This window comes from Delphinapterus leucas, chromosome 8 (genome assembly GCF_059928025.1).
Source record: "Delphinapterus leucas isolate spDelLeu-1000000601 "Yukka" chromosome 8, BTC_Dleu_Yukka2, whole genome shotgun sequence".
Lineage (NCBI taxonomy): Eukaryota > Metazoa > Chordata > Mammalia > Artiodactyla > Monodontidae > Delphinapterus > Delphinapterus leucas.
The window spans coordinates 9,644,465-9,671,460 of record NC_143136.1 but is presented as its reverse complement, the minus strand read 5'-3'; the positions used below and the strand labels follow the sequence as shown (position 1 = coordinate 9,671,460).

The following is a 26,996-nucleotide window of genomic DNA, read 5'->3' as shown; positions in this document are numbered from 1 at the left end:
TTGGCATCTTCCAAGAACAATTTCCTATTCAGCCTTCAAGTGACAGTCATCACAGTTAACAAATAAGCATTACCTTCCAGTTAACAGAATGTTTAAATTCAAATAACGATCTTAAGTAGAAACAGTAAGTCAAAACTGCCAAAAGGGATGAGCCCTCCTAGGAGGAGAAAGCCAAGTAACAGGTGGTTTCCATCTACACAACAGGGCAAGATTGCTGGGGACAGCGGACTGGTTAAGATTTTAACCAACAGGAAGACACTACCTCACAATGGAACTGTCAATTCTAAAACTTAACCTAAAAGTTTGTAGAATCCAACAAACAGAGGAACGGTTTCTTTCTGGAGTGATGAAAATGTTCTGTAGTTAGATAGTGGTGATACTTGCACAACTCTGAGAATATTAAACACATTATGCACTTTAAATGGGTGAACTGCCTGGCATGTGAATTATATCTCAATAAAGCCACTTAAAAAAAAAAAACTACTTTGCTCTGAAAATATTTCCTGTCTTCCAAAGTACTGTATAAAAAGGAAAACCTTGAATGTGTTGCTTTTAAACCTTCAAATATGCCAACGAAGCGTGATATGCCAGACTCTTCCCCCAACAGGTATTGGGAGGTACTGTAAACCAAGTGACATTTTAAAGAGAAGTAATCATCACCTGTTAAGAATGAAAAGACTCCTAAATACAGCGGAGTGCATTTTTTAAGGCAGTTACTAAACCTCACTGATAATCTGATTTCCTTACTACTTACACCACATCTTCCTATTCTCTAGTTTAAACAAATGACAGCTTCTCACTTCACAGTCCATAAAATATAAAAATAAAATGAAAACCAAAAGTATTTGCATAGGAACTAACAAACATTTTACTGTTAAATTCCACAATACCAAATGTTGAATGAATTTAAGCACTATGACTTTTTCTAAAGCAAACAACAATAAATCCAACAGGGATAATATCACGTATCTGTCCCAAAAGAAGTTCTAGGGTTCACAAAGCCCTGTGATCCAAAAGAAATTACTAGTTTACCTTTTAACTAAACTTTTTAACTAAACCTGAAGATTGAGGAGTAGATATTCAAGACAGTTATGAGGACCAGAAAAAATGTATTCTATCAACAGATATTCATGTTCTAACTGTGCAAAGGCACTGCTATGTCTTATAAGTCAGGAATATTGTTTTAAGAAAACTTTTTAAGTGTGGTTAACCACCAACTTAAAACAAAAATTTAATGACAGCAACCAATTCTTTCAGCACTTTCATTAATCAGGTTTGCTGCATTTTAAGTCAACCCATTTTAAAAAGGGGGAAAAAAAAAACGCCTGTTGAAGAGAAAGCAGATTGCTTTAAGGTTAAAGGGGGGGTGGGGGGTAAATGTTAACTCCAGGGAGATTTAGATTAATGTCCTTAGACTACAATTCTTTACAGAGAATAATTTTCTTTTTATTTCTCCTATACTAATTTTTAAAAATATCTCTGCTCCTGGTTTACAAACCATCTGAGATATACCCACACTTCTAAAAATGCAAGGTGGGGAACCACATAAACACAAGTCATTTTACAACCTTCCATTAAGGAAAAAAAACCATCTCATTTGCATAGCACTTCATAGCAGTGACTTTACATAAATGATCTCACTTTTAAGCCTTTACATCAGGTGCACGTGTTTTGGGGGACGGAGGGGAGAATTAGCGGACATCCAGGCCCAGTCTTGTTAGCTGATATATGGGAGTGCTGGGTCTTATTCAGCCACTCATTTACTTAACGAATATTTATTGATTACCCTACTTCACAGGTTTTAGGCCCTGGGAGAAAGGGGTAAACAAAACAGTCTCTCCCCTCTCGGAACTGATATCCTACTAGGGAAGGCAGGCAAACAGCAAACAAGATAGTACTGTGAGGAAATTAAGCACTCAGGAGAATAAAGGAGGAGACTACAGTCAGGAAAAGGAAGAAGACAGTGTTCCCGACCCAAACCCCATGCGACCCACCTCTCCTCCCTGCTCAAAGAACCCTACCTTACATGGGGTACAAACCCTTTCACCTCCAAGGAAGTAAGCTACTCCCCTGGCCCTAGAGGATGAGTCATGATTTGTATTTTCCTCAAACTGCAAGATTAGCACCTTGGAAGCAATTTAGACCAGAGGTTCATAATCAGGAGTTCACAAGCGTGGATTGAAAAAAATAATTTCACTATAACCTCTAGCTGAAAAACTTTTCCTTCTATCATGAACAGGCAACAAACCACAATATTACCGGCAGTACCTTTGACTTTGCACTAAGAGAAGTCACAGATATTATCATATCACATTACAATTGTTGCAGATACCTCAAAATACCATTTACACTCATCACTACTTTGAACAGCTGCTAGATCATGTTATTGAAAGGGCTAATAAAGAAACATATTACTATACTACAAGAAACTAGTTTAACAGCTTGAGAGCCAGGTTTTAACATTCTGACATATTTGGGTTTTGTCTTAAGCATTCATTTTATGAGTTTAAAAATATTACTTTGAGGAGTCCACAGCCTCAGATTGCTAAAGGGTCCTCATCACAAAGAAGGTTAAGAATCCTCCATCTTAAAAGGTCATAACCAGAAATTTTAAGCAAAGTAGAGAATAGAAAATAGCAGCATGTGTAATGGTTAAGTGTCATTTGTGAAACTTATTTCAGTTACATACATGTATCTACATATACACTGGTGATGCAAAGTAAGGCATTTATCATGGACTGCAGATCAAAAGAATTTTTAAAAGGCAGTGGTGTAAACCTACCTTTGTACAAAAATACCATCACATTTCTATACTTGCCAGAGGTGTGGCCTAGTTCTCCCCAGTAAGAGGTATGGTGAGGTACGCCAATCATCCTCCACGAACACTTCTGCTTTCTGTATAATAAAAAACCAAAAAACCTCATCTTCTCCTTCCTGCCTCCAATATGAGATGGACACAATGACTTCAAGCCATGACAGTTATCTGGTGTCCAAGAGAACCACTTGCTAAGGAAGGCAGAGCAGAAAAACACACAGAGCCTGGTCCTTGCTGGAACCACTGTACAGCTGAACCATGCTGTATGAGGAAAAATGAACCCCAGTCTGTTTAAGACACTGTTAGTCATGTTTTCTAGTACTTGCAGGTGAAATGTTCCTATCTGATAAATGAATTACTATGAATAGGGTGACCAAGTAAGGTCTCTTTGAGGGGTAACATCTGAGCCAAGACCTCATGCATGAGGCAACAAACAGCCAGGTAAGATCTAGAAGAGCATTGCAGGCCAACAAGAAAAGCCAGTAAAAGGTGAAAGAAGTAGGAGATGACGTCAAAGAGGTGGGCAAGAGCCAGCCCACGCAGGACGCTGAAAGTCATGAGGAGCCTTCCAACTCTTCCCACGGACTGCCACAGCACACACACGTCTCACATACATACGAGAACATTTCCCAAGTTAATACAAAACACAAGGGAGGAAGACACCCCATTTAAAAAATTGGCTTTAGGTACAAAACTATTCCTTGTAACAGTTTTTTAAAAATCTAACAAAGGACTAGAAGATTGGATAAATTATGGTTAAGTCAAATAAATACAAAGCAAACTAATGAAGAACTCATAATGAAATAGGAAAATGTTCATCATAATAGCACGGGGGAAACACATAATATGGACCCGTTTTTATTAAAACAAAAGCTAGGAGAAAATACAAAAATGTTTATATAAGATGGTAAGATTATGTATGGTGCTTAATTTTCTTATATTTTTCTTTATTCAGATTTTAACTATCACTTTGTACTTTATAATGAGAAACACATGCCTCAAAAATTCTGAGGTTTTAAAAGTTGCTCACTAAATGTAATGTAATGCGGCGACCTGGATGGGATCCTGGAACAGAAAGACATTAGGTAAAAACTAAGGAAGTCCAGGGCTTCCCTGGTGGTGCAGTGGTTAAGAATCCGCCTGCCAATGCAGGGGACACGGGTTCGAGCCCTGGTCCGGGAAGATCCTACATGCCTCGGAGCAACTAAGCCTGGGCGCCACAACTACTGAGCCTGCACTCTAGAGCCCGTCAGCCACAACTACTGAAGCCCGCGTGCCTAGAGCCCGTGCTCCCAACAAGAAAAGCCACCGCAATGAGAAGCCTGCGCACCGCAACAGAGTAGCCTCCACTCTCAGCAACTAGAGAGAACCGCGTGCAGCAGCGAAGACCCAACGCAGCCAAAAATTAAATAAATGAATAAATAAATTTATAAAAAAAGAAAACTAAGCAAGTCCAAATAAAATGTAAGTAGTAATAATGTATCAGTATTGGCTCATTAGTTGAGTCAAATATATCACAGTAATGGAAGATCTTAAAAAAACTGGGTGAGGAGTATAGGGTAACCATCTTCGCAACTTTTCTGTAAATTTGAAACTATTGTAAACTTAGAAGTTTATTTTTTTAAATATTTAAGTCCTCTTACCTAAGACTCTTCAAGCAGGCAAGTACAGATAGTAGGAGCCATTACTAAGGAATGGTAGGCAAAGGGAAAGACATTTAGGAATTCAGGAAATTTAGGATTAAAATTAGTAACTTTAGGCATTTAGGAAGAGAAGATAAGACAAGAAAGTTAAGGGCAAAAGGTTTTGCATATGTCTGCCTGGTATACAACAGGCCCTTACCTACTTCAGATAAAGGTACTTACTTTTTTTTCTTTACTATTATCAGAAGCCAGAGGTTTAAAGTATCTGTTTTAAAAAGGCCTTACTGATCCCCTCAACTAAAAAGAAAAGTACTGAAATACCTTTGAGCTACAAGAATTATCACTCTTAAAACCACGTGACACAAGCCCTCACTCTCAACTTACCCACTTAATACACAATTCTAGCAAGTAATTTTGCAACTCAACACTACAAAGCTAGAGAGTAGGGTCTAAACATATCCAAGCCCACCGACTAGTAAGGACGGGGAAGCGGGGCAGCACTCATTGAGCAAAGCAATGCAAGTAAGTCCCTTAAAAAGCAGGGTATTTAGGAATGTCCAACTGCCAATGAGGACCTTAAGACTTCGTATAATAATGTTCACCAATGATGGCCAAGAGTCAGGACCAAGACATTCCAGCACATTCACAGCGCTATGAAAAGTGAATAAGCACTGGTAAAGAGCCACATGAAAAAAAAAAAAAAAAGTGTTCACCACATTGACCTTTTTTCAGTAGATTTTACCACAACTATTTCTTAAAAAAAAAAAGTTTTTGATTAAAAAGTTTGAAAACAAATTTATCTTCTAACAACAACAATAAAACCTTGAACTTGAGAGTGGATAAAGGGAATATGGGATACTCCTTATACTACTTTTATAACATTTTTATAAGCCTGTGAACCTAGATCAAAAGAAGAAACTGGGGGCTTCCCTGGTGGCGCAGTGGTTGAGAGTCTGCCTGCCGATACAGGGGACGCGGGTTCATGCCCCGGTCCGGGAGGATCCCACATGCCACAGAGCGGCTGAGCCCGTGAGCCATGGCCGCTGAGCCTGCAAGTCCGGAGCCTGTGCTCCGCAACGGGAAAGGCCACAATAGTGAGAGGCCCGCGTACCGCAAAAAAAAAAAAAAAATAACAAAGAAGAAACTGCCCCCCAAAAAGCTTTTCAAAACACTTAATGTAATACCAGGTCAGGGATATTTTTCCTTCAATCTTGAAAGTTTCATCGTAACTATTAAATGTACTCAACACCAAAATTATAACATCTTAAAAATAATAAATTCACACTGTCAACTTAATACATTAATACAACTGTGGAAAAAAGTCATCATTTAAAAGAAATATTAGAATAAAAGCTACTATTAAATTCCTCCTAGGAGCCAATATCCTAATCAAAAAAATGTAACATAGCTACTTAACTGTGAACTAGGCAGTGTGCTTTAATACTTCACTTTCATTAAAAACTCAGAGAAGGGACTTCCCTGGTGGTCCAGTGGTTAAGAATCCACCTTCCAATGCAGAGGACGTGGGTTCAATCCCTGGTGGGGGAACTAAGGTCCCACATGCCGTGAGGCAACTAAGCCCGCGTGCCACAACTAAAGAGCCCGCATGCCACAACTATTGAGCCCGTGCACTGCAACTAGAGACAAGCCTGTGCGCCACAACGAAAAGATCCTGCGTGCCACAACGAAGACGTGATGCAGCCAAAAATAAATAAATAAATATTTTAAAAACCTCAAAGGAATCCTGTAAATTATGTATTTTCTATAATTTACACATTAAGCAACTTGCCCAAGGTCAAACAACTAGGAAACTAGAACCCAAGTCCATCTTGTTGCAGAGTCTACCAACACTCTCAACTGATCTCCTCCTTCAAAGCCTAAAACTCTGTCACTCAAGTAATTCCAAGATGATTCAGAGAAATCCATCTTCTCTTCTCAAACCTGTTGTTTTAGATAGGCTATCAATAAAGGAAAGGAAAATAAAAATGCTTCCGCTCAAAAAGAATGGTTACTGACAACAGTTAACACACTGAGCACTTACCCTGTACCAGGCACTGTTCTAAAAGTTTTACGTATTAACTAATTTAATCCTCACAACAAACCTATTATTATTATTCCCATTTTACAGGTGGGGAAACTGAAGACAAAATGAAGTGACTTACTGCAGGTCACACTGCTAATGGCATTAGAGCCAAAATTTAAGTTGAATCCCAATCTTTTTTTAAAAAAAATAAATTTATTTATTTATTTTTGGCTACATTGGGTCTTGGTTGCCGCGCACGGGCTTCCTCTAGTTGCAGCACGCGGGCTTTCTCTAGTTGCGGCGAGCAGGGGCTACTCTTTGTTGCAGTGCGCAGGCTTCTCATTGCGGTGGCTTCTCTTGTTGTGGAGCACAGGCTCTAGGCACGCGGACTTCAGGAGTTGTGGAACGCGGGCTCAACAGTTGTGGCTCGCGGGCTCTAGGGCGCAGGCTCAGTAGTTGTGGCACACGGGCTTGGTAGCTCTGAGGCATGTGGAATCTTTCCAGACCAGGGCTCGAACCCGTGTCCCCTGCATTGGCAGGCGGATTCTTAACCACTGCGCCACCAGGGAAGTCCTGAATCCCAATCTTTGCTCTCAACCACTTACCCTAAAGTCCTTTATCACTTAGACATTATCATGTAATCTTTGAAACATATAGTGTTTTAAATTCCTATGAACAAAGTAAACAGTGGCAAGTAATATTCTGGAACAGAGGTTGGCAAATTACAGCCCACAGGCCAAATCTGGCCAACCACTTCACTTTGTAAAGTTTCAGGAGAACAGGGTCAATGGCTGCTTTCACCCTGCAAGAGCTGACCTGCAAGGCCAAAAACATTCACCATCTGGCGCCTTGCAAAAAACGTTTCCTGACCCCTGTTCTGAAAGATGATATTGTGTAAACCCTCCCCTAAGTAGTCAAATTAACATACATTTTTTTCTTTATCACTATAAATAAAAATAGCAGCAGCTACTATTTATCAAGTATATACCATTTATGTAAGATCCTAACAGCAACCCATTTTATACCCAAGTAAACTAAGCCTCAGAGAGTTTAAATGACTTGCCCAAGATCACACAGCTGGCATATGGGGACCTTGTTTAAACAGTGTCTAGCCTCAAAGCCCATATTCTTTCTAAATGACACTTCCTTCAAAATATATAAACGTGCGTAGCCATGGAAAAGCAAAATTTTCTATGAAAACTGATTAAAATTACATGATAAAAATGCCAACTTTAAGGAGAAATGTTCATGTAAATGTATACACAGATACTGAGTCACACTTCCATCTTATTTTCTATTATATTTATATTTTTGCTGTTATTCCAATTGGCGTTATAACCCAGGGGTACTCAAAGCATAGGAAGAATATGGCTATCTTCCTTATGTAAAGATATGGGACAAAGAACTCATTAAAATACACACAGAATGCAGAATATATTTACTTAGCACAGTTAACTCTCCTCTGCCACTTCTGAAAATTTATATCCTCTTCTGATACAGACTCATTCACCCTCATTACACTCCTTGTCCAGAATGTCCGACTCTTCAGTTCGCCCACTCACCTATCCATCTCCACCCCACCCCACCCCACCCCCGGAGACTCTGTTAACCCATGTAAAATACCACTGTACCAAGGAAAGAATTCAATAGAGGTTAGGTGCTGTAGCTTTTATTCATGAAGCCTTACTATTATTATGCCATTAATCTCCCATACCACTGGACTGATTTATATCACTACGGACTATACTAAACATACTTACAGCGAAAGTCACATCACAAGGGTAATGAAACGAGGACCTGAATTCAGAATTCTATGTGGGCAAGTATACATGGATGCAGATAACACGACTATTCTGAGAAATATCTTGGTAATATTTTTACCATATTCTCTATTCCAAACAGCTAGTCACCTGATAAGGCATCTGATTTATGTCTCAGAATTCAGCTTAAGAGTTTTCATGGTTAATTTTGTCCCCAAGTTTACCACCCCCTCCTAATGAGACTATAAACTCAAGGTCAAGGACCACATCTGTATATCTTAACCTATAATAATAGGTTTGAAATAATAAGTGTTCAAAACTACTTATAATAATACATACCACTTGCTTATTATTCACATATATTAATTCCATCTCCACTGCTAACTTCAGACTAACTTCACTGAGAACAGAGATGTCTTAAATGGTTGTTTTTCTAGATTTGAGAGTATTGCTTATTCAAGAAACACCTTTAAAAATCAATGCAGCAGTTGCTGAAACCAAGATAATTTCTTCCCTTGTACCATGATGCTAATACCAGCCCTTAAAACAGAAATAATTGCAGAATTTTTTAGAATTATAGTTTTACTAAGTCCTTGGCTTCACATACCTTAAAAACATATGGATTAAGCCATTCCTAATTTTAAAACTCTTAAGTAATATGGAAACTTCCCAAATCCTTTACTATATAGCATTATATGTTCAAGTAAACTCAGCAAGTATCCTGAAAAAGTTCTAAGTTTCTCTAAATATAGTAAACTCAAGTTAACTGCACAATTATGAATCCTCTTAATTTTAGTAACAAAAACCAAAGCATTAATATGCTGAATATAAGTAAACACATGAGTGAAGCAGAAGGCCCAGCCCACAGAAGAGGCAGAAAAGCTGCTATTCCAGCAAACATTAAGTTTACCAAAACCTCAGCTGATGCAAGAAATATACATTGAATATCACCTAAAACAGGTGCTACAATGAAGATCCCAAATGATGGTCTGTTATCTCTTCAGTGATTCCTCTCAGTAGTTTGTGTAATGAGAAAGATACCTGGGAAAAAAATGGCGTGGCCTCATATCCAGGCAGCTGAAAAGTAATACTAGCTGGTTAGAAGAGGCAGAAGCAGATTATCTTACAGTGCCACACCAAAGGCTGAAATTCCCCAAGTCTTACCTCATAACAGTAACTGGAAGGGCAAAACTTGTCAAAAGGCAGGGTGAAGAGGAGATGAACTCTGCAATTAAAAGTCTAGTTTTCTGACAAAAGTATTTTGAGGCCAAAATGTGAAAATCAATACTAAAATTCCTAATGACAGTTGAGAAATAATTAGCAAACAGGTCTGATCACGAAGTTAAGAACTACGGAATCTTCTCAAAAACGAGCCTAGTGGGCTTCCCTGGTGGCGCAGTGGTTGAGAGTCCGCCTGCCGATGCAGGGGACACGGGTTCGTGCTCTCGTCCGGGAAGATCCCACATGCCGCGGAGTGGCTAGGCCCCGTGAGCCATAGCTGCTGAGCCTGCGCGTCCCGCAACGGGAGAGGCCACAACAGTGAGATGCCCGCGTACAGGAAAAAAACAAAATCAAAAACAAAAAAACGAGGCTAATTTTTGCCATCTACTGAGAGAAGAGCCCAAATACTTTTTGATCTGAGATGGAAGGGCAGACATCAGGTCTAATTTCCTCTGCAGACTAACCCACCCGCTTTCCCTAGGTGGGCAGAAGAAATGGAAATACCTGCTTAATAAAGGAAAAAACTAGGAAGCTGCATGACTGTCTTGCAGAAAAATAAGCACTACTGCCTGTCGCAGCAGTAAAATACAGAGACTTCACAAATGTTTTTATTCTGAAGTCCACAAAACCCCACAAATTTTGTACTATACAGCCTTAACGTATTATTTTACGTCATAAACTTGCACTAACAGCTAGCATCTCTGCTATCCCCACATAAGGAAAAATCAAGTTAATTCAAACTACAGACAGCAGTCTACAAGAACATACTAGAAACAAAAGCTGCTCAAGAAAGCTAAATATTATGGCTACCAGACCCCCAAACAAAATATTCTCTTTGGCTTTATTTTCCCTTCAGCCACATGTAACCTGATTTCCCATGTTTGAAATCCTGTTGTATGTACTTTTGTAAAAGTAAAAGGGGTAACAAATAGTCTACTGTGACATAAACCAGAGTGCGAGGTAAATATTTTATTAAAATATTTAACTTGATTAATATTAATTTGCACCTTTTGAAAAATACGTAAAAACTTAAACTACAATTTGCTTTTGTTTTAAACATTTTAGTGCATTAGATACTAAGCAAAAAGTTTTCCTATAAATAAGACTTGACAAATAACTGAGTAACTCACAAAAAACATGTATTAATTCTTAAACAGTACTGACTTTTTTAAAATCTCTGAATAAACAATAGTTGAATGAGTTAAGGGAAAATGACTGCCAGCTTCCACTAAAGGAAGAATTCTGTGACTGAACAGAGGGGCAGTGGGAGTCGACACTTAACCAGCTCCTGCTTACAGAACAAAACTTCTTAAAACTATTAAGCAGGGAAACTGAACAAAAAGTAAGTTTGACCTCCACTGCTTTTATTGCCCCAAAACTTACCACAAAGACCCTTATATACAGTCCTAGAAAGGGAAGCAATTTCATAAAAAGATAAATAAGATCTAAAAACACGTTTAGTTTTCTTTTCAGTTCATTTACAAATTAAATATCTTTTCATGTTGTCACTGCCTATTCATGTATCTACCGTAACTTCAACATGTCTATTTAAATCGAATTTCTTAATCTCCCATTTAAGAACCTCAATAATCTCAGCCCAAATTTCCTGTTATTTCATAAATGTGGACCCTCTACTCCAGAGGGCCATTAGACCCTCACCACAACTACTCCTTTAAGCTCCCGGTCCTTTCTACACCTATCCGAACAATCAGGGCCAGCTCAAGCCCCTCCTCTCTCCATAAATTCTTCCTCAATAACTTCAGTCTCTCTCTAAACTTCTGAGTATTCACTGTATAAAACTCAACTTTGTACTTAAAAACAAATATGCACAATGTTATATTCTTTTGACACAATTTGAATTTATCTGCAATATTAGTACATTTTGAAATAAGAGATCTCATTTTATAAGTCTCTTATTTCTCCTCAGCACTCTCCAAGAGGGTAAACCTTATATGGAACCAGAAATGCACATGCATTCGTTACTGATGAAATATGTGTACAATGAAGGCACTTCCAACAATTTATTCAGTACAGCCAAAAAAGCATGCCCTAATTCATCTGTTTCTTAAATTAGACTCTCATATCAGGTTTTCTAAATGCAGAAAACTTGCATTTAGAATATTTACAGAATACTTCTCTATGCTAATTATACATAGTTATCAAGTCAGTTTAAGAATAAAAGTGATTATCAACTAAATGAAACAATGAAACTCAAAGGACAAAAACTAAGTCATTTTTGTATTCTTCCCAGCACAGTCCTGTGGTGCACAGTAAGCACTCGATAAAAACTTGTAATGATATAAACAAACTTTCATCTACTAATGAACATAATCCCCAAATGCTAAACCTGGAGTAACCAAGTCACTCAAACAGTCCAGTGCCTTAACAATCCCTTAAGTACCTGATTTTAATGAGCCTAATTCTGAAAATTTTATATTCTAGGATCCTACACTCAGCTACCAAGCCCTGAAAAACTAAAATAAGCCAGTTGAGGGAATTCCCTGGCAGTCCAGTGGTTAGGACTCTGCACTTTCACTGCTGAGGGCCCGGGGTTCGATCCCTGGTTGGGGAACTAAGATCCTGCAAGCTGCCAAAAAATAAAATAAAATAAAATAAGCAAGTTCACAGTAAACTGTGTCAATACTTTACTATTATTTCACAATATAGTTTCTCAATGTGTCACCAAAATGAACTCTACCACTGCCACCTACCATGTACAATACATTATGTTGGAGCCTTGTGCCAGCCTCTGTGAGGAGAGAAGAATGGGACCTCTACCCCCAAGAAGCCAAAGATATCGTAAGAAAGATGTAAACAACTAATAAGACAGACTGTGAAAGCCATAACTGAAACAAATAAAATGTTGCAGAAGGGAGAAGGGGAGAAGAGAGTGAAGACTGAAAATCTTACAGGAGCTACTGAAAGAAAGTTAAGGGTGTTTGGGATTGACATACATACACTAATATGTATAAAATGGATAACTAATAAGAACCTGCTGTATAAATAAATAAAATAAAATTTTTAAAAAAAAGAAAGTTAAGGGTGTACATGTAGCTACAAAAGGTACAAGATGGGGGAGGGGTGACAACCCAGGTAGATAGACAATCAAAGCCAAGGCAAGAATGAAGTTCCTGGGTGTGTTCAGAGAGGAACAAACAGCCCAATCTGACTGCATGCAGCCAAGAGTGCAAAACAGGATTACAAAATACTGGGGCCATAGAAGTTACAGAATTTTCACACATTTGCTGTTTACAAGGCAACTACAAGCACTTGGGTTTTACAAATTCTTTTTAAAAAGGGGGCTGGGGGAGGCCCTCCATATGATCTCCATGAACCTGCTCTCTAAGGACACAAAGCAGCTTAAATTACAACTCAACAGTGAATTTCAAATAGGCTATCTGTACAAACTCACTTTGGGTTTCCAGGGCATCACACATGTTTACCAGTACGAGGACTTCAAAATGAGTTAATGTGACCTTAAGGCGGCACAAGGTACATCTATTTATTCAGAACGCTGCCCATGGGTGGAATGAGTAGGAGTTGTGAAGTCAGGGTGGAACTCACTGGTTTTGACAGCCAACAAGTTGATTAAGATACACATTGAAATGCTGTAACTTGAAGTCTTGAAGGCTTGTTGATAGACACTTCAGCTTATAAATAGCATTCAAGAATCCATGTAGGGGTAATAACATATTTATAGAAATAAATACACCCTTTCTAAAAAGAAACAGAGTAAGCTAAAATGATGTATAAAACTCAATTTTGGGACTTCCCTGGTGGCGCAGTGGTTGGGAGTCCTCCTGCCAGTGTGGGGGACGCGGGTTTGGGCCCTGGTTGGGGAGGATCCCACGTGTCACGGAGCGGCTGGGCCCGTGCGCCACAGCTGCTGGGCCTGAGCTCCTAGAGCCCGTGCTCCACAAGAGCAGCCACTGCAATGAGGAGTGGCCCCCGCTCTCCGCGGCTGTAGGGGGCCCGCGTGCAGCGGCAGGGACCCAACACAGCCAAAAGTAAATAAATAAATTTATTAAAACAAAAAACAAAAACAAAAAATACCCCTCAATTTTATACTTAACAAACACGCACACTGTCTCAAAACATACTTAGGGCCTCATGAAGCATTTAAGAGATCAACGAGTACATGCAAATAATGGACAACTGAAGAATATGAAATGGCTTGCCCTAAGTTTTTTTAATATATATGATTCAAAGTAACTTGCAGTCTCTAAAATATATACCAACAGATTAAGAAGAAAACTCCCAAAATCTTGTTAGCATTAATAGTGATCCAAAATGTTTATCAAAACAAATCAAATAGGACATTACATTATGTAAAACCATTACAAAATATTTTCACTTTCAGAATCATCTTATTCACACAAGACTTATTCCTTTAATAAACATTTAAAGAATCTTTATTAAGGGCCAGGCACTGTGCTAGATTCTAGGAATAAAAGAGGAATGACTAACTTCAAGGAATTCATAATCAACTAAGGAATACTATTCTATGCTCAAAATAGTTTCAAGTAGAATACCTACATACATAATATTGATAAAAGTATGTTCTAGGTAGAACAGTGTTAACAAATGAGGGAATGGTCATGCAGCAATGAACCAGTGGAGGAAGGGCTCTGTGTTCCAATCCATCTCTGTAGCCTAATCTCCTGAAGAGTGTTGAGCATTTATATGACAAGTAACTCTAGGGTCGGTGGCCATAACCACATATTTCAGGTTAGGCACCTGAAGCTCACAAAGGTTAAATTACTTGCCCAAGGTCACAAACATAGAAAAGGCACTGCCAGAACTGGAACCCAAGTCTTTTACCTTCACATCAGATATTCACTTGAACAGTGCTGTTCATTAATGAAAGAACAGAGTAACAGGCAGCTTTTTTACTCTAGGCCCCTAGAATGACTTTTTATATCAAGCATAACTGCAAAACTGACTATTAACAGCTTCTGCACACTCAAGACAAAACCGGTAAGTCTGAAAAATCGCCAAGAAGATTTTTCTTCTGGCTAATCCAGTTTAATGAAACTACTGAAGAATCAAAACCAAAATCTCTAAGTCCTCAGAGAAAAACTATCGAGCAGACTTATTTCAGTCTACAAAACAACTTCTTTTGCCTATACCCTGAAACTATCAATAAACTGGGATAAAGAACTGCATTTTTAAAAATCCAGGACATCAGCCAAGTTAAGTTTTACTTAAATAAAAGTCAAAAGACTGGTTCGGCATCAGTATGCTTATCTATTAACCATAAATAACAGCAAGCACACACTGTGTACAGAGTAACCTAGCAGACCAGGTCGAGACTGTAAAGAACAATTTGCTAGAGGTTTATGTCTTTAAGAAATCTGTAGCATAGCTGTCTGAACTATACCCAGGCACTAAAAGAAAATACACAAATGTAAAGCTAACACTACATGTTAAGAACTACAAGCACCAAAATTATATAACAACCTACAAATTATATGTCTTATATAATATCCACCAAATTCTTACTCTTCCACCCTACCCAGGCACTCTGATGGCACAGTAGTGAGGAAGAAGATGTCAGAGGCTGTGAGCCCTACACCAAACAGCATCCTGAGAAATCTGTTGGGGCCAAGAACCTTTCCAAGCAGGAAGACTGGCTGCATAGCCAGCAAGGCCAGGGTAACATTACTGGTTGGAGTGGGGAGGAAAATGGGTGGTATTTTCAATCAGGTTTATGAGTATACCTTCAGGCATAACACAATGACATTTAGATAATCCTTGCCCTCAGGAAGCATATAATTCAGTCAGGGGAACAAAAGCAAGGCATGTCCACAAACCCAGCACTATAATCACAAAATGAAGCACACACAGATAACAAAGAAATAAAAGAAAAAGGTCATGGGGTAGAAACTTCAGAGGAAGTGCTTGTGAGTTGCAGTGAACCTAAAATGATTCAAATGTGGGAAAAGTGCATGTCAGGCTGGCAGTAGCAAGAACCTGAATGAAGACGAAAAGCAACAAGCAGGTTGCTTTTTCAATCTGAGTCCATCAAATTACCTCAGGAAAAAGGCAAAAATAAAGTGGCAATTGGTATCACATTTGCTCACAAAGAACCCCACCCATCCACTTAAAAGAATTAAAAACAAAAAACTCCCCCGATTCCGTAAAGAAAACAGATCAAGATTCAGAAATGTTTTTCCTTAATTGTAGTCTCTGATATTAGAAAGTCAATTTCATAAGAGCCACAAACCAGAATAGGTACAAATTTTGTCCATAATAAAAACACAAAGAAATCTGTCTGAAGTTTCTCTCAACAGAATTAACAATGTTTGGGGAACAAGCATACTGATGCAAAAAAAAAATTACTGTAACATAAAAATTGGGCCCAAGTTCCACTACCAATCTAGCAGAAACTTCAAATTATAAAGTGCTATAAATTTCATATCTCCAACCTACCTTACGTAGACACCGCCCACCACCACCACTGAGGAAAGTTATCTTTTTGTAATTACCTCAAAATAGATAATGTAATTTTCTAAAGCTAATGACAATTGTCTTTAACTTACTTAGCAGTTTGTAGTTTTTCACAGCCCTTATGTCCACTGGATCTCACAACCAGCTGGTAGGCAAGATAGGGACTACCCACCCCCATTTTACAGATTAAAATAAATGGAGGCCAGATAGGGTCAGAGTATAGCTCAAGGTCACACAGCTACTACTGGCAGTGTTATGAATTCCCAGGCCAGCGTGTGTCTTCTTTGCTAGGATGATGTCCTTAAAATAGGATCATACAACCTTAACCAGATAACAAATGCAGTAAGCTTGAAAGTTAGAATGGAAAAGTAAACATTCCTTCAAATTTACTTTGTTAGGTGAAAGCACTGATTTTACCCTGGCCTAGCATCCCATTCATCTTAAAAATATTTGTTTAGCACCTTCAGGAACTCTAGCTGCCAAAAGTGTTCTAAAACTTTTAGAAAGTAAATGAAAAATAAAACAAAAAGCCTGTTCATGGACACAAATTAAATAGGAAACGTCAGCTGAACAGACTTAAAAACCACTCAAACTCCTGAAAAAACTGGGAAGCGAATGGAAACAATGATAATCTTCATTACAGTTCTTCAATTCTTATGGATATTGGCACATTCACAGAAAGGCAGATGTGGACAAAGTCCACAACCCCCAGCCATGTTAATGTGCTCTATTAAGCTTAAAATAAATGAAATAAAAGCTCCCCAATTTCACAAAGATGACATAAAAGCTGGGGCTGAATGTGGAGCAGGGAGTTTCTAAAACAATTGGAAACTGTGTCTCCTCTAAAATTCACACTTAATACTGATCTCTTCGCATGCTCTAAATATGAAAATAAGCCTCACTAAAACCCTCTGCCATTTATCGTCTCTAAACCTCTGATAATATCACTCCTCAGCTCTAACTGCTCCCCGCCCCACCCCACCCCCCGCCCCGGGTAAATGCGACACACACAGGCCTCATACATAGGCCTCTTGCCTTTTTCTCTAACAACTAGGACCTTTGTTCCGAACGTCGGTTTTTTACCCCACTCAATAGCTCTTTCAACTTTCTACCCCGTATTTTTTTGTTTTGTTTTGCTTTTGGGGAGGAGATTCTGAGCCTCAACTTTCCAGGTCTTTAACAAATGAACTGCCAAAAATAGCTAAAGAGACTGGAGAGGAACAGAAAGTTCAACACACCACGGAAGGGCCTACAAACCAGAGGAAAGCCCGGGGATCGGGTGAGCTGGCAGTCCAGGCAAGATCGGGGAAGGCCGACGAGGAAGGGAGGCAGCAGAGGAGCAGTGAGACGTCCACTCGGAACAGATCCACGGCGCTATTAAACGTCCTCCCGCCCCACACAGTCCCACGTTCCCACACTGACACTCTCTCTCCCCCAGTGACCTAACGAAGCAACTGAACCATAACCACCGCCAGGCACGGAGCTTAAGCTACACCTCCTCCAAAGTAAAACGGCATTATCAAAAACAAACCAATCTGTCTTAAGGGTTTAGGAGCAGCCCCTTCCGTTCCTTCCTCGCCACACGGGGTAACCAGTTCCCTCCGTCCCCCAGCAGTTGTTCAAATGTCTAAGATACCCCCAGCCCCCCCGCGCCCCACGATGTGCATGTGTTTTTAAATATTTTTTTTTCCTCCAGCAAATGAAAGATTTCTCTTATTCTGAGAAAAGGAGCAACACGAAGAAAGGACAGGATTGGAGATTTTACCACCTTCGTTATCTGAACTCCCCTCTAACTTGTTTCAGAACTAGAAACCCACTCACTATGCAGGAGGATGGAGGAGAGAGGGAGGGTGAACCAAATGGACAAACGTTATAATAGGTTTTATGTAATCCACATATAAATAAGTTAATCGCCTGACTCGCTTTGAATGCTAATACGACTGGAGCGACAACTGGTCCACCTCCCTCCCACAGGTCCTGACCCCCTCCCCCCAATTTCCACGCTGATCTATTTGGAAGGATGCTCTGCTCCTCTCGGCCAAGTTTCTCGGCCTCTTTCACGCCCCCCTGCATCCTCTCTCGGCGTCATCCTCCCTCAGCCTCAACTTCCCACGGCTGAAGCAACTGCTCAGCGCAGACCCCGTCTCCGGCCTCGCCCGCCCTCAACCGTCCCCCTCGGCAGGAAACCCCTTACTGCGGTCTAAAGTCACTCCGGCCTCTCCCTCCTCTGACCCTCGCTTCCCACAACTGTTGTCACACGAGCGGCTCCCTAGTTTCCATTTCCGGGCCGTCCCTGGCCCAGGAGCCTCCCCTCTCCCGGTTTCCGGGCCCCCCATCCCATTTCCGGGGAACCCTTGCCGTCTTCACACCCCCCACCTGCACTTCCGGCCCCCCACTTTCTCTCTTCCTAGACGCCCTCCCAGCTCCAAAGCCCACTTCCGGCCCCCCCGACCCCCGCCGGGCTCCCCCAGACCCGCACGCCTTACCCCGGTTCCGTGTAGGGCCCTCCTCATGGCGGGGGGCCGGAGGGGGCTCCCAACGACCCCCCCCGCTCCCGCCCGGCCCCGGTCCCTCCAGCCGCGGTCTCCCTCGAGCGCCTAGCCCGTAAACCCCCAGCCCGGTCCTTCCACGGCCCAGCCGCCGCTGCCGCCGGGAACAGGCCGAGCAGGGGCCGAATCGCGGCGATGACACAACCGAGCTTCCTGGGACTTTCTGTTCCAGCTACCCCCCCCACTACCCCCCCAACCCCTCAGCACAACCCCCTCCCCCAGGCCTGGCCCCGCCGCTCGGAACTGCGCCCCAATTACCTAGTTGGGCCCCAAAGTCTCCGGTCCGGACTCGGTGGCGCGGCAGTAACTTCCACTCGCTCCCCCCACCCCCCCCAGCGGCGGCGGCGGCGGCGGCTCCTCGGGTCCCTTCAATTATCAGCTGAGCCGCAGCACCGCGCCCGGCGTGCGCCTCCGTCCGCACCGCCTCCCTCCCCTCCCGTTCTAACACCCTCCGGGAACTACTTTTCCCTTCGAATCAGCCGGACAGACTCGGCCGCGGGACAGGCCCCGCTGCCTACTCGCAGCCCATCACATCGCCCCTCCCTCCCCCAACGCCCGATTCGACTTCCCCAGCGGCCTGCGATCTCCTCCCGATCCCTTCGAGGGACCAGGAAGGGGAATGTGGTGCTTCGCTTGGTATCCCTCCGCCGGGGTCACCCCCTCCCCTCGGTGGTAGCAGGAACTAATTCCCCTTCGGGTCACCCGGGACCTCAAGGTGGAAATTTCACGGCTCAGAGTTCCCTCTAACCCTTGGAAGAGGGAACAATCACCCCAAGTTAGAAACACCCCGCCAAGTCAAAAGTAGGGTTCGTTTTAAACCAGGGCTCTTGCCCCATGACCCCAATCAGGCCCCGCCCCTTCCTGGTTGTCTTAGCGACGGTGGTGGCGTCCCAAGATGGCGTCGTGGCTGCCGGAGACTCTGTTCGAAATTGTAGGACAAGGCCCAGCGCCGAGCAAAGACTATTACCAGTTATTGGTCACCCGGTCCCAGGCAAGTGCGAACCGCGGTTACCCTCTTTAGTAACTCTCTTCCCGCCCCGGTGGAGCCCGGAACGCGAGCCGCGCTAGGCCGAGAGCGGCTGTGGCCAGCCGGAAGCGCCGGGTCCCTGCTTCGAGCCAGGAGATTTCCCTCGTCACCTCGGCCTCTGCGGGCCCGGCGGCCCGCGTGTCCCTTCCCAACCCCAGCCCGGCTCGTACCCGGAGAGCCTTCTTGGCCTCCTCACAACGCCGCCCGCTCCCTTCTGTCACCCCGGGTTCCTACCCGCAGAGTTCCCTCCGCGCGAAAAGAAAAACAGGCGTCCCTGGCTTGCGTGCAGCCTCACCTCAGCGTGGGAAGGAGGAAAAGAAAGACTCAGCCAAGTGTCCCAAGGAGGAGCCGGCAGGGGAGGAGAGAAAAGGAAGATCTCTTTTCCAGGGGAGGGTTTAATTATGGGGGATTTTTCACGTCTTATTGTGGTCTTTACGTGTACCAAGGCCACATCAAAACTTCCTTATTTCTAGTAGGGATTGATCGTTGAGAGCTTTCTCCTTACCTTTTCGGAGCCCCTTCTATCCCACTGAAAGTGTGCGGGGGGTGGTACAAAAATGTTTCAGCTGCTCTGCGCGTCAGCCCCACCCATTATGACATCTGCTTCACAACAATAAGACCGAGGATTATGTTATCGCTCAAGTAACTATCGGCCTATTTTTATGACTACTTTAGCTGTTTAAGGTGGGCTTTGTGGATGATTTATTGTGCCCATGAAATGATCGAGTTAAATGGGTTCTCCACTCGGAACTCGTTTCTAATTCCTCGCTGAGCTTACACCTGTCACCGAGATATTCGTGCACCTTGCACTTTCAAAAATGGTATTCCTAAAAAATGAAATGTAGAACTTGGTATATATTTGTTTTGGTGTACGTATTGAATATTTCATCAGTTTGTTCCATGAGCCCTTCAATAAAATAGACAATGATTTTTAGAGCTTCAAAAGCATCTTTTAAAATAGAAATAATGTATATTTATTTCTAGATCTAAGATTTATAAATATTACAAGCGTAATATCAATTGATAGCCTATCGAACTTAAATTTTTAATTGAACACTTAAAGAAAATTTTTACATATTTAATTGGAATTTCTTTAATTTCTTAAAGACAGAAATTTACTCTTCTTGTACATTTATTTTAGGGTTGACTGTTTTCCATTTGCTATATAAGATGTATGGTCCTAACAATTCTTCACATCTAGCATGAGTGATTGAAAGCAATATTTTATGTATTCTGACTTCATTTTCTATTTTATCTACCTCAAGTAAGTTAGAATGTTCTAATTTTTACTTTACAGCCTTTTCCATAGCTTGTCTTTAAAAATTGTTTGAGTGTTTCTTATTCTTGCGAGTCTGGTATTATAAGTGTATTATACTGTAATGTTGTAAGCCTCAGCAAGCTAAATTACTTGTTTACCTTTCTGTTTTAGAAAATTAACCATAGCAGTCCTCCTGTTGTTAGTTTTCCCCAAGAATGGTCCTGTTGTTGATGTTCTTCAGACTTTGCTCCCTAGTCTAACTTGGGCACATGCCTTCCTTCAACTACTGTTTCATGACATTTTTCTTGCCCCTCCCCCAGAAGTATTCTTAATTTTTTTTCTTTCTTCTTCTTTTTTTTTTTTTTAACACGTCAGAAACTCTCATCTATTTCAGGCCCTGTTTTTTTCCTGTCCCATTGCTTATATGTAAAATCCTTTGCAAGTTCTGATCTTTTTTCTTCTTTTAAGCAGACTGAGTATATTCACTACAGTTCTACCAGTGAGAGTTAATCTCAAATCTGATTAATTCACTCTCTTTTTAAAGTAAAATTTATTGTTAAAAAAAAAATAGTAAATCTAAAAAATAGTCTTCAGTCAACCATCTTGAGAATATGCTAGTTTCTAACCACAAGGTAAGTTTTCTAAGTCTCAGCACAGGAAACCAAACATCCAGTGAGAGACAATCTGACATAAATAAGTACTAAAAGACTAGAATTACAATGTGTTTTATAAGATGGACTTTTTTCTGGAGTGACTTTCTAAAATTGATTCTTGTACATATTTTCTCTTTCTTTCTGCCTTTATTCCCCAAAATGTTGTATATTATCCAAAATATGCTCCAGATTAAATGGATGCTTCTTTCACTGTGATTCCCTTTTTTATTGTTTTTCATTGCTTTTATTTTTATTCGCTTTAAATCCAAATAACTGCACATTTGACAATGATTTAAAGGCAGATATATCTCTCATTAGCATCATACTACTATTGCCATAGTTCAAAATATATAAACATTGTACATTAGTATTTCCTTTGCCTTCTTGCTTATACAGTGACATTAAAATCATACTTTTATGCTTATAGAGACATTTCCAGTTAATAACTTGATGCCATGATTTTTTTTTCTTTCAAAAAAGGGACTTAGAGAATATAGCTTGAGGTCAATATAGCTTAATTCTCAAATCTGATCTTTATAATGATGATCCAGAGGCTTAGAAAAATCAGTGCCCTGCTTTCTAAATCAAAGATTTACCCAATTATTCTTTACTCTAGTTCTATATATATAATATATATTATATTGCTTTCTAATTCTTTGAAAACTAGTAGATTCATAGTGAGTTAGGGCTAGAAAGAATCTTGAATATTACTTAGGCCAGGGATATTTCACACTTAGCTTCTAAGAAAGTCTTAAGTTGTGTTTCTGAATGAAGATCCTTTCCTTGATTTTATTTTATTTTTTTAATATAAATTTATTTATTTTTGGCTGCATTGGGTCTTTGTTGCTGCACACGGGCTTTCTCTGGTTGTGGAGAGCGGGGGCTACTCTTCGTTGTGGTGCATGGGCCTCTCATTGCAGTGGCTTCTCTTGTTGCGGAGCATGGGCTCCAGGACACACAGGCTTCAGTAGTTGCGGCACACGGGCTCTGTAGTTGTGGCTTGTGGGCTCTAGAAGGTAGGCTCAGTAGTTGTGGTGCACAGGCTTAGTTGCTCCGCGGCATGCGGGATCCTCCCAGACCAGGGCTTGAACCCGTGTCTCCTGCATTGGCAGGCGGATTCTTAACCACTGCACCACCAGGGAAGCCCCCCTTTCCTTAATTTTAATCAGCAACTTGTCATTTACTGTGGGGATGCAAAATATAAGAAGATTCCTGCCTTTGAAGAATTTATCATTCCTTCAGCAAATATTGAGCATCTTTTATATGCCAGGTACTTTCCTAGATTCAGGAAATCATCAGTGAACCAAACAAAGTCCCTCCTCTCATGAAGCGTATAGTCTAGTGAGAAGAATATAGTTAGTGACTTGATTTATATAAACACTCTAATGGTTTAACTTTTGTTTTAAGTCCAAAGGAGGTTCTTGAGCAATTGCCAAGTTAATGAATAGCGCAAACATTTTAAAATCTATGAGTCCAGAGGAAGCAAAAATCACTTTAGACCATGAGGTCCAGGAGGGTACTGTTACAAGTATTTTTCTCTTGGAATTCTGTCTTATTTGTCCTCTTGAAATAGAAGTGTTGCTTAAGGTGGTCAGAACTGGTGACTTAGGTTTAATGTGACAAATATTGGGAAACTGCTAGAAACAGTAACTCTATGCTAAGTAGATGAGAGTTGGCAAATATGGCCTTTTGCTCCTAATAACACAGGTGGTTGCCCCAAGAGCACCAATATGTTATAGTCACTCCAGCAGATGAAAGAAGGATGAAGAATTACAAAATAGATTAGTCTTATTTTATCTATCTCATTAAATCTTACTCAAAACTCCAAAAGGATACCTGAAGCTAATGTCATCTGAAAAAAAAAAATCCGAAAGCTCACTCCCCAAAAGTGGCAAATATTTTTCACATGCTTTAGAGCTGTAGCACTGACAAACTGAGAGCACCTGAGGTCCCATGCCAGCCTGTGACAGGAAGCTGTCATTTCAGTGACTTCACAACAAAGAATTGTGCTGGTGCCACTTCAATCCACAGAAAGATTTAAAGATTTAAATTAAAAGATTGAAAGATTTAAGTTAAAAGATTAAAGATTAAAATCTTTCAATTTGAAAGATTTAAAATTTAGTACAGTCTAATAGAAATGTCAGTCCATGCGCCCTTTGGCCCAGCAAATCCATATCTAGGATTTTATATCCAAAAATGCTTTCACATGTGAGCAAGAATGTACACCAAAGTAAAATAATTGTAAGTCTTTCCATAAAATATGACTCAGTCTTTTGAAAAAGATGTGATGGATCTTTTATTTGTTCAATAGACCAAATAAAATCTTAAGCAAGGAAAGCAAGTTGCTGAGTTCAGTAAACATAGTATGATCCCATTTAAAAAAGAATATTAACAACAGTTTTTTATTTTGTTTTAAATAAATGTTGGATAAGCTAGTGATTCACTCATGGATGGAGTTATAGATTGCTTTCACTTTCTGCATCACATATTTCTGAAAGATCTGAATTTTTCTACAGTAATATTTTTATAATCAGAGAAAAGCAATAAAGGTTTAAAATGAAAACATAAATGGATAACTTACTTTGAGAAGTTGCCCTGCTCTGTGTGTCATCTTTCTCCTGTTTCACCGGCACCACCTTTGAGCCACTTCCCACACTAAATGATGGGCAGCATCAATAACGGTGTCATCAAAGATCCTGCTGTGTTTTTCTTTGCGGGGGTGAGCCTAATTCCACAAATTTAGAGGAGGTGCAAGTTGGGTTAATGGTTGCTTGTAAAATTTTAAGGAGATTTTAGTGTCTAGAAACTCCCTGGCCTTACGTTTATTTTTGCTTTCGTTTTTGTTTTCAATGTAAGTAGTAATTACTTTTGAAAAACTAGGGAACTGCCCTCCCTTGCCTTGTTGGGTGTGTGATTGTACTAATGAGCTAAAAAAGAGAGATGTGGAGGGCATTCCCTGATGGTCCATGGTTAGGACTGGCTTTCACTGCTGTGGTCTGGGTTCCATCCGTGGTCGGGGAACTAAGATCGTGCAAGCTGTGAAGCCAAAAAAAAAGGAGAAGGAGAGAGAGTTGTGGAGAATGAAGTCAAGAAAAGATGGTCTACCGAATAGATTTATTTGCCCTCCAGTAAAGCTTAAAGAACAAAAATTCTCAAATAAATTGAAATCATGTCAAATAGACGCCAGATTGCACATTTTGGGAGCTGGATGGGGTGCAGTCAATTTGATATTACAGTGGTATTTTCCCAGGGGGCCCAGGAACCCCTAAATCATGCTCTGCCCTAGCCCTGCCCCCCTCCACGTAAGGTCCCCAAGAGTCATATGAGTGGAGAAGATAAAGCAGGGGAGAGTAAACAGGTTTGCCTCTGCTTACTCTTTCCTTGTCCGTAATGGAACTTTCCCACTGATGGCACTTCACAGCCACGATGCCCGTTCTGCCCGGTGGCCACCAGCCACAACCAAAACGTTTCTACACAGAAAGAACTACTGCTGCTCTTTTTAAAGTACAAAGGTCAGTGGGATGCTTGCATTTGCTTACTTTACTCTTCCCCATTGCTTAAGGCCAGACTTACCCTTCTGTTCTTCAGCTGTCTCTCAGAGGCTCTCATGTTCCTCTGCCCCTAAAGGTAAGCTTTTCCCTTCTTCGCTGCACTTCAGAACTTTCAGCCCAGCCCTGCAGGGCCTCCTCTGGGAGCGCTTGGCTTTTTCTTCCGGCTCCTGCTGACAGCAGCACCTGCAGTGAACATACCCTTCCCTGCATGGCACGATCAGCCAGGTGCTCGTGCCTTCTCCCACACTGTTCCTCTCCTGTTCCTCGTATCTGAGACTCCAGAAAAATGATTTGCAGCTTGTGACACTCCAGGATGTACCCCATTAAAGTTGTGAAATCATGTTTACTCAGAAATTTAAATTCCTTTTAAGTTTTTGAGGTGGCCTGTGGCATTTTTCAGGGGAGAGGGAGAAAATAATACCAACGAGGTGATTCAAGTTTTAAAAATAACAATATTCAGTCCTTTATCGTAACCCAGTGATCAAATGGCTCCTAAATCCTCATTTCAAAGTTACATAAGACGACTTCCCTGGTGGCACAGTGGTTGAGTCTGCCTGCTGAGGCGGGGGACACGGGTTTGAGCCCTGGTCTGGGAAGATCCCACATGCCGCAGAGCAACTAAGTCCGTGCGCCACAACTACTGAGCCTCCACTCCAGAGCCCGTGAGCCACAACTACTGAGCCCACGTGCCACAACTGCTGAAGCCTGCGTGCCTAGAGCCCGTGCTCTGCAACAAGAGAAGCTACTGCAATAAGAAGCCCACGCACTGCAACGAAGAGTAGACCTCGCTCGCCGCAACTAGAGAAAGCCCGCGCGCAGCAATGAAGACCCAACGCGGCCAAAAATAAATAAATAAATAGATTTATATTTTTAAAAAATTACATGAGGACTTGATAGAGCTCCAGGATCATCTCCCAGGTAAATCGTTTATTCAGCATCTCTGAGTGCCTACTCAATCTGGGCAGTTAATTTGGTCTCGCCCTCCATTGACACAGATTTGCCTCCTAATTATATGGGGCAGTAGAGCACTTAATTGGGAGTCACTGAGTCATGGATCCTTTTATTCCTGCTACTAGTCTGTAAGCTCTTGACCTGAGGCAAAACACTTGATTTGTCTGGGCCCCGGTTGCCCCATCAGCATAATAAGGTTACTAGTCTAAGAGATCACTAAGGTTTATTCCATCTCTGAAATGCTATTTCACATGAAAGTAGTGTTTGACCCTAGAAAAAGCACTGAATTTTTTTTTTTTAAAAATTGAGGGTGCATCGCAGATCCTGTACTAGTAGCTATATGACCTGGTGTAAGTTTCACCTGCCTGCGGTTCCATTTCTTCATCTGTAAAACGGACAGTTCAACCCTTGGCTACTTCACAGATAATGGTGAGAACCAAAAAGTATAAAAAGCACTCCAGGCCACTGTTTCTCAAAGAGAGGTCATGATCAAATAAGATCGGAAAGTCCTGGGTGCAACACAATTCTATTTGCTTTTCTTCTCCGAAATTTCTCAGAGGCTTTAAAATCCTGCTGTGCAACAGGAATCTCTGAGAGGAAACAGCAGCCCGAGCTTTTCGTACGGGCATGTGACTACCAAACCCCTTTTCCTCTGAGCATCTCAGGATCTGAGGTTCTATGGATGCCCTTTGGAAAACACCCAGCAGTGTGCCTGGTACAAAGCAGCAAATACTGAAGAAATCTTTAAGTATTTATATTGCCTTGTCTTCTTCCAATACCAAATCAGTCAAACTTCACTTTTCCATGAAAATCATTGTTCTAACTCGTTAGTCATCTCACGACTTGTGTTATTTTATTTATTATTACCATCAGCTTATGTTTCCACAGAAATACCTATTGATGTCTTGATTGGGATTGTAATGATCCATTTGTGGTGAATCGACATCTTTACAATGCCAAGTTTTCAACCCACAAATATAGTATATCACTTCCTTTTAGAATTTCTTAGATATGCTTTAATTTTGCTCAAAGATTTCTTATAGGGCTTCCCTGGTGGTGCAGTGGTTGGCAGTCTGCCTGCCGGTGAAGGGGACA

General features: G+C 41.1%; 2 protein-coding genes across 21 annotated transcripts in view; one reads left to right on the top strand and one right to left on the bottom strand.

Moving 5' to 3' along the window:
- TRIP12 (thyroid hormone receptor interactor 12) overlaps positions 1 to 20,055 on the bottom strand; it is a 150,947-nt gene extending 130,892 nt beyond the window's left edge. For 16 of the 20 annotated variants that reach the window (XM_089916248.1, XM_089916253.1, XM_089916255.1 and 13 more), the window contains exon 1: positions 19,723 to 19,826. The gene's annotated coding sequence lies outside the window, so the exon portion shown is untranslated. Of the gene's footprint in view, positions 1 to 17,150; positions 17,466 to 18,719; positions 18,854 to 19,722; positions 19,827 to 19,993 lie in introns of those variants that run through there. The other 4 variants (XM_089916250.1, XM_022567890.3, XM_089916249.1 and 1 more) reach the window with 4 other exon arrangements.
- The window catches only part of FBXO36 (F-box protein 36), a 113,156-nt gene continuing 105,086 nt past the window's right edge, over positions 18,927 to 26,996 (top strand). The window contains exon 1 of the mRNA XM_089916268.1: positions 18,927 to 19,452. Coding sequence (XP_089772394.1) covers positions 19,357 to 19,452 — 96 coding nt within the window. The 5' untranslated portion in view covers positions 18,927 to 19,356. The remainder of the gene's footprint in view (positions 19,453 to 26,996) is intronic.